General features: G+C 41.8%; 1 protein-coding gene across 2 annotated transcripts in view; it reads right to left on the bottom strand.

The window, feature by feature from the left end:
* Nucleotides 1–13,799, bottom strand: part of grik4 (glutamate receptor, ionotropic, kainate 4) — a 274,319-nt gene that overhangs the window by 25,841 nt on the left and 234,679 nt on the right. For both annotated transcript variants that reach the window (XM_071497060.1, XM_071497061.1), the window contains one exon: nucleotides 5,954–6,061. In XM_071497060.1, coding sequence (XP_071353161.1) covers nucleotides 5,954–6,061 — 108 coding nt within the window. The remainder of the gene's footprint in view (nucleotides 1–5,953; nucleotides 6,062–13,799) is intronic.

The raw sequence follows: 13,799 nt of genomic DNA, 5'->3' as shown, positions 1-13,799 counted from the left end.
AGTCAAGCTTTCAACTAGTTAGTGACTATGTGTACCACACTGTTAAAGTAAATATGTCTGTCTGTTCATTAACTCCTTCAAACAGTCACACATGTCAGCCCAGTGGTCTCACATAACATCTATGCATGCTTATTTCAGCTTCCATGAAGCACAATGTAAATTCTAATTTCACAGCTCACAGACTGCTGAAGCTTTTTAAGCGCCAACTTGCACTCAAGCCAGACAGAGTCAGACATTTTCACTCTCCTTCCAATTTCCACAACATTATTACAGAGGTTGGCTCGATGGGCGTTTTGTATATAACACATGCTGGACTGGGGGGGCAGACAAGAAATGAAGTAACACGCAAACCTGCTACAGTCACGTTGCAGCTCCTCACACCGACAAAGCAAAAGACCAGCAATGTGCCTGGATGAATGTATGCTTTTGTCCGACGACAACCCTTAATTAAGGAAACGCAATAATGATTCACTTTCCAGCTTCTTGTTGATTTATGTGTGTGAAAAACGGCAAAAGCTTTCTATATTTAGGCCTGTAACAAATAGCCTCCATCATCAGGAAGCTCAATCTCTTGAAGTAAGGCTGGAAAATATTGCCTTTCTATCTTGTCTTCCCTCCATCCCACTGTGTTGACCCGGTTAAGTACGGACTAATAAAACTAGGCCTGGCAAACATCAATCACACCAGTAAAAGCCCAACAGTGATCAATAAAACAGAGACTGTTTGACTGTTATTAAGCCAAAATGCTTTTCCCTTTTACTCCTCTGCTTTTTTCTTTGTCATTTTTTCTGAGTTTCAATCTCTCACTCTCTTTCTCCGAGCTCCGGTTATTCCATAAAGAGATGGAAAGACAACTGCTATTAAAAGTTGATATATCTGCTGCAGTTCATACTCATCCAAAAACTTCCGCCAAACACTGACACCACTCCCACTAGAAGCCTCAGTGAAGTTGAGAACAAAATTATATAAAATAAGTATATAAAGGTATGAAAAGTCTATACAGGGTTATGAAAGTGCTGTCTTCCATGAAGGCAAAATCACAAGGAAATTCCATCTCCCTTCTTTTGCACACCACAGCAAAACAGCAATAAAAGCTATGAGTTTGAGGCTATAAAGAAATGCAGACTTTTAAAGCAGCCTCTTATTCCCAGGCCATGAGGAGTCTGGTTGTGGACTGATAACTTTGGTGGAAGAAGCACAAGCAAGTACACACCCACGCGCACACACACACACACACACACACACACACTGCCAGGTGCACCTGTGGGTGTTGTTCACGTTCAGCTTCACACACCACAGTGGAGTTTCCCCCTTTTAAAACCTCAGGGTGTTCAAGATGTCTTCACACACCTCCTCACTTTCTTCAACTGTTTTCTTATCCTTAACAACTTGCTCTCCAGAGCTGAGCAAACTGGCATCTGACGTACAACTCTCTTACAGGGCTCTGTAGTCCTGTCTGAGGAGGAGCCATGCACGCTCCTAAAAGTAAAAATACTAGGTCCCGACAAAAAGAGCGTGGTCATGTTAATTTTTTTTTACAACGGTTTTGTGCTTCACTGTAAACAATATGGCTGAATAATAATCAAATACAAATGAAGTGAAAACAGAGGGAGAGCAAGTACATACAGACTTTGAAAAAATTCATGTGCATGTGCCTCAGTGCTTCTAAGCCTGTGTGCCAGCAAATCTGCTGCTGTGTCTGCTTTTATCAGTCGACACTATGTGCACTGTTGAATTTTCCCCATTACGTATGTGAGTGGATATGAGAGCACTCAGTGACACAAGGATAGTCTGCAGGAGAACTGAGTGAATGACCGTGAGAGTGGTAGATGACAAAGGCAGAAAATGGCTCTTACAGCAGGGACTTAAAGCAGGTTTCAGGCACTAACAAGAAAAAGGGGTTTTGAGCTGGGATTTAAATATTGAGACGGCATGATTCCCTAACAATGGCAGAAAGCTGGCGCCAAAGAGCGATGTCCTTACAGGTAAAGCCCTGCTCCATTTGATTTCTTTCAGAAATGAGGAACAACACAGAGACTTGAATTCTGTGAGCACTGAGCATGAGTATTATTTAAAATCCTAATTAAACACGTGATATGTTAACAGTCAAGGCTGTTTAATGATTTCCTAGTGGCATAATAGACACATGTTTTTACATCAAGCCAGTGAAAGAATCTCTCGCTCAAATGTGAGACATAAGCTGTGTGTGTGTTTGTGGACTGGGTGGAGGTACACACTACACACAGTGGTGGCTTCATGCTTTGAGTATTTTCTTACATCCATCCTCTGGGCTGTTGTAGCTTCATAAAAAATAAATGACTCATGTAAAAGTTGTTTTAAACATTAATGCTGATTTCAAAATGGACCACCTGTGTGACTTAGGTTGTGTGTCTGTGTGCATAAAAGGAAGGGTTTGGCAGTGCTATGTGTGCATCTAGGTGAATGTGTATAGATGTGGGATGTATTGGGAAGTGGTGGTTGACCAGGGTGAGACAAGTGGAATGAAACTAAAGTTGAATAAAAAGGTTCAAGGTGTGTGAATGTGATTCATCTGGAAACACTGTAGGATGTCATCTGACACTGCAAAGACCAACACATACAGGTTGCACTGCCTGTTTGAGCCCTGTTCAGTGATGCTCTTGGCTTCAGAGCCTTTGGTTCTGGGTTGCTTGCACTCTCTACTCACTTGCACATCTAGTTATTTCTCAAAGGAGTTTTAAATCGAAAGCAACTGGACTTGGTTATTTGTCTAGGAAGACGTTTCACCTCTCATCCAAGAGGCTTCATCAGTTCTTTCTCACACCTGACCAGGCTGGGACTGGTCAGTTGCTCATTTAAAACTCCTTTGAGATACTATGACCTGGACAAATGAGAATATTCACAGGCCCATCTAGTTATTTGCATTGTTGCTCCTTTAATCTTGGAATCATGAATTGGGCGAGAGGTCTCCTCAAAATGCAACAGGATCCCTGTCACTTTATCTTATACTGAGAAAAATATACTTGAAAAAAGACGATATTTGTAGCTGTGAAAATCAAGCAGTTACAACTGCATTGCAAATCACCTGAGATCAGAAAGACCCCAAAACTCAGAAATGAAAACAGATTACTCTTTCTAGTGTTCGACTGCTGCTCCACTACTGTAGCCAAAATACACACAACTTAGAACAACACAACCACGCAAATCATCTTGAGCAAGCAAAGAAAGGGCTTTTTTATTACATCAGTGTAGCCACTGAGGGTATAAAGACATTATTTCAGTACGACCTAAACAGTGCCTGTGACAAGCTCAATCACTGCTTGTGGCTGTGCAGTAAAGAAGTGATCATCAATTCTGTGACTTTTTTTTTTTGTTTGTCTGGAGCTGTTTGTGAATTAGAAGTTGCAAAGTGACGTCCGTGTGTGGATGTAATGAAACTGCTTTGTCAAAGCCAGGTGAACATGTCAAGAATGCAAACAAACACGCACGCCGAACAGACACACAAAAATGCCTGTGAGAGAGCATCCATAAATACTATAGGTGCTAGCGCAGGCACACCCAAACACATATTCCACATATTCTCCCCCAGGCCTGTGGTACAGGTAAAGAATTCTTATGGAGGCTTTCAGCTGTGGCTTGTCTGCCGCCCACAAGCGAGATAACGGCGACACAGCAATCACACCATGATGAATGAGCTGTGATAGGCACTGAAAATTGCTCCTTGGTGGTTTCCGAAGTTTGGTCCAAGGGACTCTGTATCTCCAAAGTGAAATCAAAGCTCTCTGCTCAGCCAATTCATTCTTTCACACCCTATTTCTGTTGTGAAAACACTGACTCAACCCAAACACACACTCACACGCATATACACGTCTCTATCCTCCCCTGTGTCCTTCCCCTCCTCTGTGAAATGAACCGTTCCATCTGAATCCCAATCAGTGTCAATGAGACCAATGAGTTGTTCAGTGGCAAAATATGGCAACGTGTCCTTCCCTCATTCTCACGGCTCACAGCTGATAAGCCAGCCACTCAGAGTAACGCACTGGGCCAATTGCCTCTGCTTACAACCTACTTTGTGGCTTATCGTCTGATTCATCAGAGGAGGAGGAGGAGGGGGAGGAGGAGGAGCTGGGCGAGTGACAGGTTCGTGTGTATGATTTTGTTTGTGTGTGTTTGTAAGTGATGAACAAAGGCATGAAACACACACAGCTGACTGAGAATGTGACTGATTTTACACAGCTCCAACATAAATCTATGTATCACCTTCAGTAGTGCCCCAATATATGGAAGCAATATCAAGGCTACTGTAAGACAGATTATCAAGAGCTTTATATTCTTCTGGCAAGGACTGGAAATACCAAACACATGCGCTCTACTAATTAAAACAGGTAGGTGAATAATTGATGATTAATTATTCACTGCTGTATTTGATGGTGCAAGAATATATTAACTGACAGTTACAGCAACATAGTTTTGCATTATTTGCACATGTTTTCAGTCGCTGGGCTTAATTTCTACAACTGGGAGATGAGTTCTGTGATCAGCTGTGACGCAGCACAATGTGACTGGTTTTGCATGTGAAATAAAGAACGCAAAGAAAGGTTTATTCAGCTTTTCACCATTCCTCCTTTGTAATATTAGTTAACTGACATGTCCACAGCTTATGACTCACTGCTGATATTCTAATAAATAACAACCAAGAATTCTGGCTAATATATCTGTAGGCATTTGCGGATTACAGAGGCCGGTATGCTTCAAACAAAGCACTTGTCAAATTTTCGAACAGCCACTGAAGCCTTTCTCCCCACACAACTTTCCTATGTCGGGATGTGCTGGGCTGCATATGATCATTTTTGTCACTTTCTGAAAGCAACATTCCGACAAGCAAGCCCACTGCACTTCACGCAGCGATCATCTCAGAGTCGTGTGAACTTCTCTCTGAAGGTCTCTTTTATTCTTTCCACAGCTCCTCCCGTCCCTTTGTGATAAACATCTGAGTGCAACAACATAAACACTTCTGAGTAGAGACTGTCACAAAGTGTTTGTTCTTATCCCCACTGTATTTACAGTTCAGTGCAAAAGGAAGAGAACCTTTGGAGAGAGACCGGGAAGGCAGCAGGATGCAGCCAGGAGGCGATGACATTAGGTTTTTTACCGCACCTTCAAGTGTTCGGGACAGATATATACATTTATGTTCAAAGCATCCTGGACCTCTATAGCCCTTTTCATCAATGCTGGAATGAGAGGCTGTTTGGTGCCCTGCATATTCAGTCTTGTCTAATTTGCCATCCAATAAAACCTTTAGGTTGTGCTGAAATGTTATGATTAGTCATTTTGAAATTGTTTGGCCATTTGCTAAATAATGACAGAGCAGAGCAGAAGCAGCAATTCATATAAATAATAACAATTTCCTTTTTTTTAATCCAATTTAAATAATTCAGTTGTGTTTAATTATTAAATGATCCAGATACCAAATTTACTTTGCTTGTGCTGCACAAACGGACCATGTCAGTTGTTTAAACAAAATTGAGGATAAGCATGTTTTCTGTATTTTAGAAGCTTTTAAGGATTCATAGACTATTAATCATTAACATGGCAGCCCATTAAGGTAATTGCTTAAAAACTGCATCCATTGTAACAGGTAGCATAGAGAGGGTGGCGAGAACTAGCACTCACAGGATCTATATTTACAAGAGAGGCTGAGAATGGCTGACATGGTGAATTATTAGCTCCTGCTGATGTACTGTGATGTAGCCTCTTCTGAAGTACTCAGGGCAAAACAATCGCACAGCATCACTTTCTCTGATCCCAAGAGGACTGAGTTTGGATCTGAAAACACAAAATGGGTTTTTGATATGGTAATTGTCTGTCAACTGCAGAATGTCAGCCACATGTAGATCGGCCGAGAAGTTGGGTAAATAAAAAAGAATGGACTACAGTTGATGCGTGTGTACAGTGTGTATGCAGTAGTGCTTACCAATATTGTCGTGATGGTGAGAGTAGTGTTGAAGAGAGTGTCTGTCACATTGATTGATGGAAGTTTTCTCTCCATGGACAGTCCATGTTCGGAGTGCCAAAGGCCAATCTGCAAATAAGACACACACACACACACACACACACACACACATACATAAACAGATCAGTCACTAAGTCCATCAGCTGGAAAAGGCCAATAGAAACAGTCTATGCTTAATTGCCTCCCACTCCTCTAAGGAAGAATCAGTATGACCTTCACAAAAGACAGCGGAGGACAGAGAGACAGCGGTGGACAGATCACCATGGTGTGAGACAAGGTGAAAGCGGAAGTTGCACAAGGAAACAAAGACAACATGTGTGTGGTTCCTTGAGGAGTGAACGTGTGCATGTGTTCAATCAGAGGCAACAGAATGCATTCATTAAACCAATTACTGGCAAATCCTGTGGCGCAGAGCCACATTCCCATTCTCATTACAGCTCGAGTGGGGATTCACAACTCCACCTCACATGGTGGCTTTCCTCTCCTCCCCTTTCAATCTGTCTCTGCCATCTCCTCTCTCATTCATATATTTGCTGAAGTTTGTCAAGCCTCACTGATGACACTCTCTAAAGACGAGGATTTCGGAAATATACTTTGCCCCTTGCTTCTTTCAGGTACACATTACTCTTACTCACCTACATTTTACCATAATGGCACTGATAGGAAAAAAACACCTTGTTGATTTGTATGCTCTGACCTTGAAGGATTTACATGGCTCCTCTAATGGCTAGGAAAATTCTGCAACCCTAGAGCTTATTAAAATCTGTTCAAGTCCTGAATAAACTGAAAAATGCAAAGTGGCCAGTAAGAAGAAGAGTGTTTTTCTTAGTTTTGACATGACAAGAGAGCTTCGACTTTTCCACTGACTTCTAATGTACTCTCTGCCTGTGCTGTGGTGTGCTCTTCTTTTCTGTCAGTCACATTTAAAACTGCAAAACACCTTTGCTGGTGATTACATGGTAAGAGTTACGTGGTAACTGGTAACACAACAACGGCAACTATCGGCAAAGGCTTTTTTTCCTTTTCCTTATCATGGTAGTTTCATTTCACAAGCATTTATGCTGCTGATGCAGATCACTGACAATTTGATCGTGCCAGGGTCAATAATAAAAAGAGAAACTGCTGCATGTGTTGGCACTGAAGATAGCCTCAAGATAAATCAAGGCCAAAACGACACATGCAAAATGTACAATATATGTGGAGTATTTTCAGAATTTATGAGGTTGTCCTGCCAACTGTGTTTCTATGAAGATTACCGTGTCTTATTGTTAATGGAAACTAGTTAAAAAAGGCAGCAAGGCAGTACTTTTTTGGCGTCAATGGGCAAAAATTCCATAATCACCTCTCAGTATACTGTAATTCGAGTGGCCTTAGAGGAAACTAGACATCTGCACCTCCTCTTGGCTCTGTTTTCAGGCTTTTTCTAAATCTGGCCAATGACCGGAGACTTTGGCCAATTACAAGTCTTTTAAGAAAGAGAGAGAGTATTCCTATAGGCTGTTCTACAAATGCAGTGCACGTCCCTTCAAGTGTTTAGGGCATCTATCTTTCTAAATGTGTTGTGGTGGTTGGTTGTGTAAATTTACCGTGAAAGCAGGCGATGACTGGCTATGATGACTGTTGCTAACAGTTTAACCTTCTGCTAATTGTAGCCAAAGGCTCACGGCTGCAGCGGTGATGTTTGTGTACTGTGCGTGTATGAAATACATGCACATGTCCATAAGGGGAGACATGCAAGAGGGCGGCTGTATTTTCAATATATTTTCTCCATTTCTTTCCTTTATTTCTTGAATCCAGCTTTAAATATTTGTCAAAATGACCTGGGAGCCTCACTGGGAAATGAAATGATGATGACTCTAAACATTGGGTTTTTAGTCATTTACATTCAAACTTTGTAATCTACCTCATTATGTAAACATAACCACCTCAAAGAAATGATATCCATTATCATAAAAATCAGCCTCCCTCCATTATGAATATTATACAGGAGGAGTAATGAGAGAATCTAGCGTCTAATTTAGCCTTAATACTTTGCTGGTGTGATTCAATCCACGTCGAGTTCTTTGATTACATGTTAAAAAACCTTTGGGAATACTCTTGTTGGTTGGAATCAGACTGGATGAACTGTAAAGCAGTGAATGAAGATTGATTGAAAAAAGGAAAGAAAAGCTGCAGTAAACAAAGCTTTCCAAGCTCAGTCATAGACTGGTTCAAGGCTAAATTGCCAAAATTCTCAAGAGATTTAAACCCATTCATGTTGATCAGTGCCTACTTTTGGAAGCTGTTTAACCACGCTCCCAATGTTGATGGTGAATTCTGATGTGAGATGCGAAAAAAGGAGGAGAACTTCCAGAATCAAAGATTTCCTTTGAGAGTGTGTGATCAAAAAGATCTTGCCCTCCATTTCCTTTGGTGTACTTGTTGGGAGAAACAGCACCTTTGCTCATGACTACAGCTACCCCCCCACCCCCACCCTCCCCACAGCACATTCCACACTCTGCTGATGACAGCCTCAAGAAACAGAGAGGGAGAAAATGTGAACATAGTGTAGCACGACCAAAAAGGGACCTGTGAAATATGGTGTTCGGCAATCAGCGTACACAATCAGTTGTCAAAGCCTGTGGAGGTGGCGAGAGGTGGGAGTCTGTGGCTTGTCTGGGCTCAGCAGGTGTCACCAAAGGTCTGAGCGAGGGGGTGACTGAGAGGGTAATAGGATGGGGTGGCACCGTGACGCCTGCCTGAGGAAGAGGAGGTGGAGAGAGAGGGGAGAGACGGAGATGAGGCAGCTCGGAGCAGGAAGGGAGAAGAAGCATATGCTGGCGGGGGAGGAACTGGCCCTTCGGTGGCCCCGCCGTCAACTCTCTTTGAGCTGGGAGGGGGAGAAAATAGAGCTGTACTGTCTGTGAGTTACTTCGACTAACAGGAAGAAAGATGTATACATCAGCTTGTGTAAGCAGAAATGCACGCTTGGGAGCAAACACACTGTGGCATTTATCAACCTTTAATGTTGAAATTATTCTTTGTAAGACAATAAATCACAGTTTTCACTATTGATTTGTGCAATAAAAAGGGGCGGCAAGTATTATATAGCACAAATAGGATAAAAAGATGACAATAGAGTGTCTAAAGTTTCAAGAGGCACTAATACCCAACTAATTAAATTGATGAAATATTAATAAGAGTGCAACACAGTTTGCCATTAATCTGAGAGCCAGGAAAGAACATCAGTAATCTTACATGTCATTTCCCTTAAAGCACAGTTGGTATTAATTTTGTAGGTTGACGTGCAAACTCTAAAACAAAGGTATCTCTAACCATTGCATTTATCCTGTTGAAGCAAAAGCATTGAGCCATTGCATAAAACCTCATTATACACACAGCACAACCCGAGAATCTATTAGCCTCATAAGCTTTTATCATAGAAAGGAAGCTGCATATTGCCATATACCAGACTGTGTTTGTGCACAATGATATAAATAGCTGTAACTTGATGTTTCTCATTTGCAGTGTCATTAATTTGGTATTTACACTGCAATTACAATGAATAACAGCCGTGCAATACAGCCAGTGAATCTAAGAAACTAATTCAGACAAAGTCCAGACTATGAATACTGTGAACCATTTATTTTACAGAGAAACAGGGAGGCTGGAAGAAGAATAGGGTTTAATGGGAAAGAGGGGAACAGGAGAGGAGCAAAAGAAAAAGACTGGGAGAGGGATGGAAAGATGCAGGGGAATGTCAATCACTTACTGAGTAGGCACGGTGAGGGTGGCAAACGAAAAGAAAATCAATGAGAAAGTATGAGGAGCAGCCAGCTAGGGAGGCAGAACATAAGGTAGAGAGAACAAGAGAAAGAGACAGCAACTGAGAGACAGAAAAGTCAGAGAGAGAGAGAGAGAGAGAGAGAGAGAGAGAGAGAGAGAAAGAGAAATAGAATTCATGCAACTGCAAAATAAAGAGAAAGAGTGAGGGAGTGAGGAAAGGAGAGAGAGACAGGGAGGCAGTGACAACAAGTGGAACGGCGCACCCTGTGAGGGATTACCCAGGGTTCATTCTGCAACCTGGAATTACAGCACGAGGAAAAGATTAAGGAGGCTGCTCACTGAAGCGTCAGGATTGGCTGATTTTCCTGTCAAAAAATGCCGCATCCAATAGGGTGTGGCGAGACGGCGCTGTGACAGATGCATCCATCATATATGAGGGACGCAAAAGCTGCCATTATCAAACATAATGTCATACAGCACACTTACACCGAGGCTAAAGCATTCAGGTATCACGGCAGTGGAAATGAGTCTGAGTCAAAATGTGTGTGTGTGTGTGTGTGTGTGTGTGTTTCTGGTTGTATGCTTGCGTGTGTGCATGCCTGATTGTGGCTGTCTGTATATGGCAGAAGCAAAATATCCTCATGGGGCTCTGAGGATTGACTTTTATAGCTGTTATTGCAACATTATGCTATTTCAGCTTGAGGAAAATATGCTGAAGTAGATGCAGTTTCTACCCATCAGTGGACATTACAACTGGTTGAATCAGCAGCTAGTGCCCGGTTAAAACTAAACAGAGGACAGTTATGTTGTGAGTGCGCCCACTCTGCCTCACAATGATTTCTACAGTGTGTTTGTGTGTAACTGTTATGCATGTTTTCCCCATGGAATAGTGAGTGGGAAAAATGGGCTATCTTTTTACAGAGGCTCTCTCTGGTACGACTCATCATCAGCAGGAAAGAGACTCATCAGGGAGGCGCCGTAGGCAAACTTCGGGGGCTAGACATACACAGGTGGTGGTGTAGGTGGTTGAGACTGCCATACAGTAAAGAGAGGTTTGGGGAAAGCACACAGATATGACTCTGGTGCAAATTGAAGAAAAGGAGCTACAGACTTGTGGTATTCTTGCAATATTCTTGCTATTATTTCCTGCTGGTTAAGAAGTCTCTAATCCCTGGCAGCGGGGAAAGCGTGAAACACTTTCAAATCTGTTATTTTGACACAGTTGAAAAAGTGATTTGAGCTGTGTTTATTACTTTTGAACACACACAAATGCCTCATGTCATTCTTTCCAAAGCGAGGCAGCACACACATCATTGGGCATCGTGGTGAATAATGGAATTGCTTGTTCAAGCGTCATAATGAGACACAAGCGCTGGGTTGAAGAGAAGGTCTTTCGGTCAGAAGGGCTCTTCAAAGCAGCGCTGCATGTTCTCCAAGTTCGGCATCCCCATAGAGCAGACAAAAAACAAAAGATGCCCTCGCAGTCGCAGTCCCTGCTCAGCCTGTCCACTTCTGACAGTCCAAATGTCTTCATCTACGGCGACCAAGTGAGTGGAGACACACTCTAACCACTTGGGACAGACCAAACCCTACTTGCTCATGAGCTCCATCTATTCCTCCTCTTCCAGCTGTTCACTCTTCTGAAAGTGTAGTATGGAGATCTGTGATTTGAAGTGCTAATACATTAGGGGGCATGTTTGTATGACATAATGATATGACAAAACTTACAGCAGCTAAAAATGACTGTGTAGATGGACCCTACCACACTGTCCAAACAAATTCTTTCATCTCTAAGGCTCTACCACAAGAATATATAGTGTTTAAAAATGCCAATACAGACCAATACAGACACATACTTCTGTGTCCTCCTGGGATGGATTGGGTTCAGCATTACTATTGCTGTCTATACACAGGTTGTGTTTTGTTACTATTGCACCTCTTGAGACATGCATACATATACTGTACTGTCTACCACTGCACAGTATATACTGTACTAGATCAAATTTCAAGTGTTTTCCTGACCCTTCTTGTAAGTTTTAAAATAATAAAAAAAACAATGATGCTCAAAATGAATGTGACAATAAATGGAATCCTTTATAGTATCTAATAAGACTGCTGAGAAAACACAGTGCCAGTATGAACCCAGAGGAGGGAACAAGTGAAAAAATGCCTATAAGGTTACCATGCGTCTATGGTTGTTCGGTAGCTACGTTATATTGGGAATCTTGGCACTGTACAGACTGATAAAAAAACAGACACAGAGGCAAACTTGCAGGCACACAGGCACAGAGGCACTCAGGCACATACACATAAATTTGCATGTACAGGCATACTACACACATACACACACTCAAACATTCACACAGATACACAGACACACACACTCAGCCAAGCAACACATACGGAGTCTCACCCAGCCTTGAAATCCGTTAAGACTGGGGGATCTTGCAAAACAGCTCATCCATTCTGCTTTTGATCTATTCCCCATCTCCAGCCTGCAAAGTGCAAACTGAGAAAAACAAAAGAGGAAAGGGGACTGCTGTACGTCTCTGAGAGACCAAACAAAGGAGAAAACTAGAAATGCACAGAGGATGCCGGTTTGTGATGACTAGAGATGTGAGTCTCTGCATCAACAAATTCAATATGAATTTCAATATGAAGCCACAGATTCAGCACAGGGAAGATAAAAATGAGCAGGTTGATGATTCAGTAGCGTTGCACTAATTTCTTCTTTGATCTCATAAAATGTGATTGGTTGCTATCGAGTAAAGATTGCTTTCACTGGTGCCATAAAATGTGCCTGACATATCCATGCTGCATCTAATGTGTGTAACACTGACAAGTTTTGTATATGCTCAGGAGAAGGCAGTTGCATCAAACCATGTCTTTGACAAGCTTAGGAGTTCCTCCAAGATGAATGGATCTCGGACAAGATGCAAGAAAAAAAGTGAAATGCAGAATCAAAAGATGAATGATATGATTTGTACACAATACTGCCCAGCTGTCCCCCAGTGCCATGCATTCACTGTAAATCAACAGCTCTATCGTGCAGCTGACACAGTCTCCTCCACTGTTACACCCCTGCTAAAACTGACTCTGTATGTCTGTGTGTCTGAGAGAAAGAAATGTCACAGTCAAATCGTATTATCATATATATGCATACACACGTCTTACGAAGCCTTATAAATAGAATCAAACCCATTCATGTCAGGCCAGACATTCTGATCTTACTTCAAAAGCAATACATTAAAATTACATTTATGACTTGTGATTATTATTCATCCACATTTGAGAAAATGAAATGACAGGAAATGTAATAAAAGTGACTTGAGTCTTTTGCTAGCAGACAAGTTGTTTCTTCTCAAAATTCATAGCTTCTCTGACCTCCAGGACTGTCTGCAGCGCTCACTGAAGTCATAACAGAGACAGCTTTGTGTGCTGGAGGAGACCAAGCCATTCACAAAACCAATCCATGGCTTTGCAACTGAGCAACAGTGACGTCCGGAAAGGAGCATGTGGCTTTTATGCTGTAAATAAACAAATCAGAAACCTTTTTCCTAACAAGATTTAGACGGTGATGTGATAAAAATTAAAAAAAAAAAATCAGTGTGCAATGAAAAGAGAGCATCACTAACACCAGAGAGATTAAAGCAACATAAGAGAAGGAGCTACGCCATGGAGGACTGAACATAAAAAAATGAAGTGAGCATGCAAAATGTTGTTTGAGGAAGTGATAGAAAAGTTAATACTGAATTCACACTTTTAATTTGAGCTTCCAGGCAGTTGATTCCAAAATCTAAATTCCCTGCTGGAAAGACACAGAGCACCTTCAGTCTTCACAAACAAATTTGCAGAAAAGGGGGGGGGGGTGGCACATAGACAAGGCGAAAGAGAAACTGTGTTTAATGGATGATCTTTGGAAGTTAATGTGGTCTGACATGCTGCTGAAACATGGTGCACTTCCAGTGTCTTGAAACATGAACTTCACACGCAAACAAACATAAAAACGCACCATCTACGAGAGTGGAATACTGACAACAAA

Source organism: Trachinotus anak, unplaced genomic scaffold (genome assembly GCF_046630095.1).
Source record: "Trachinotus anak isolate AG129_WGS33_773 ecotype Australia unplaced genomic scaffold, CSIRO_AGI_Tana_v1 ptg000014l, whole genome shotgun sequence".
Taxonomy (NCBI): Eukaryota; Metazoa; Chordata; class Actinopteri; order Carangiformes; family Carangidae; genus Trachinotus; species Trachinotus anak.
Note: the sequence above shows the minus strand (reverse complement) of the source record. Positions and strands in the feature narration are given on the sequence as shown.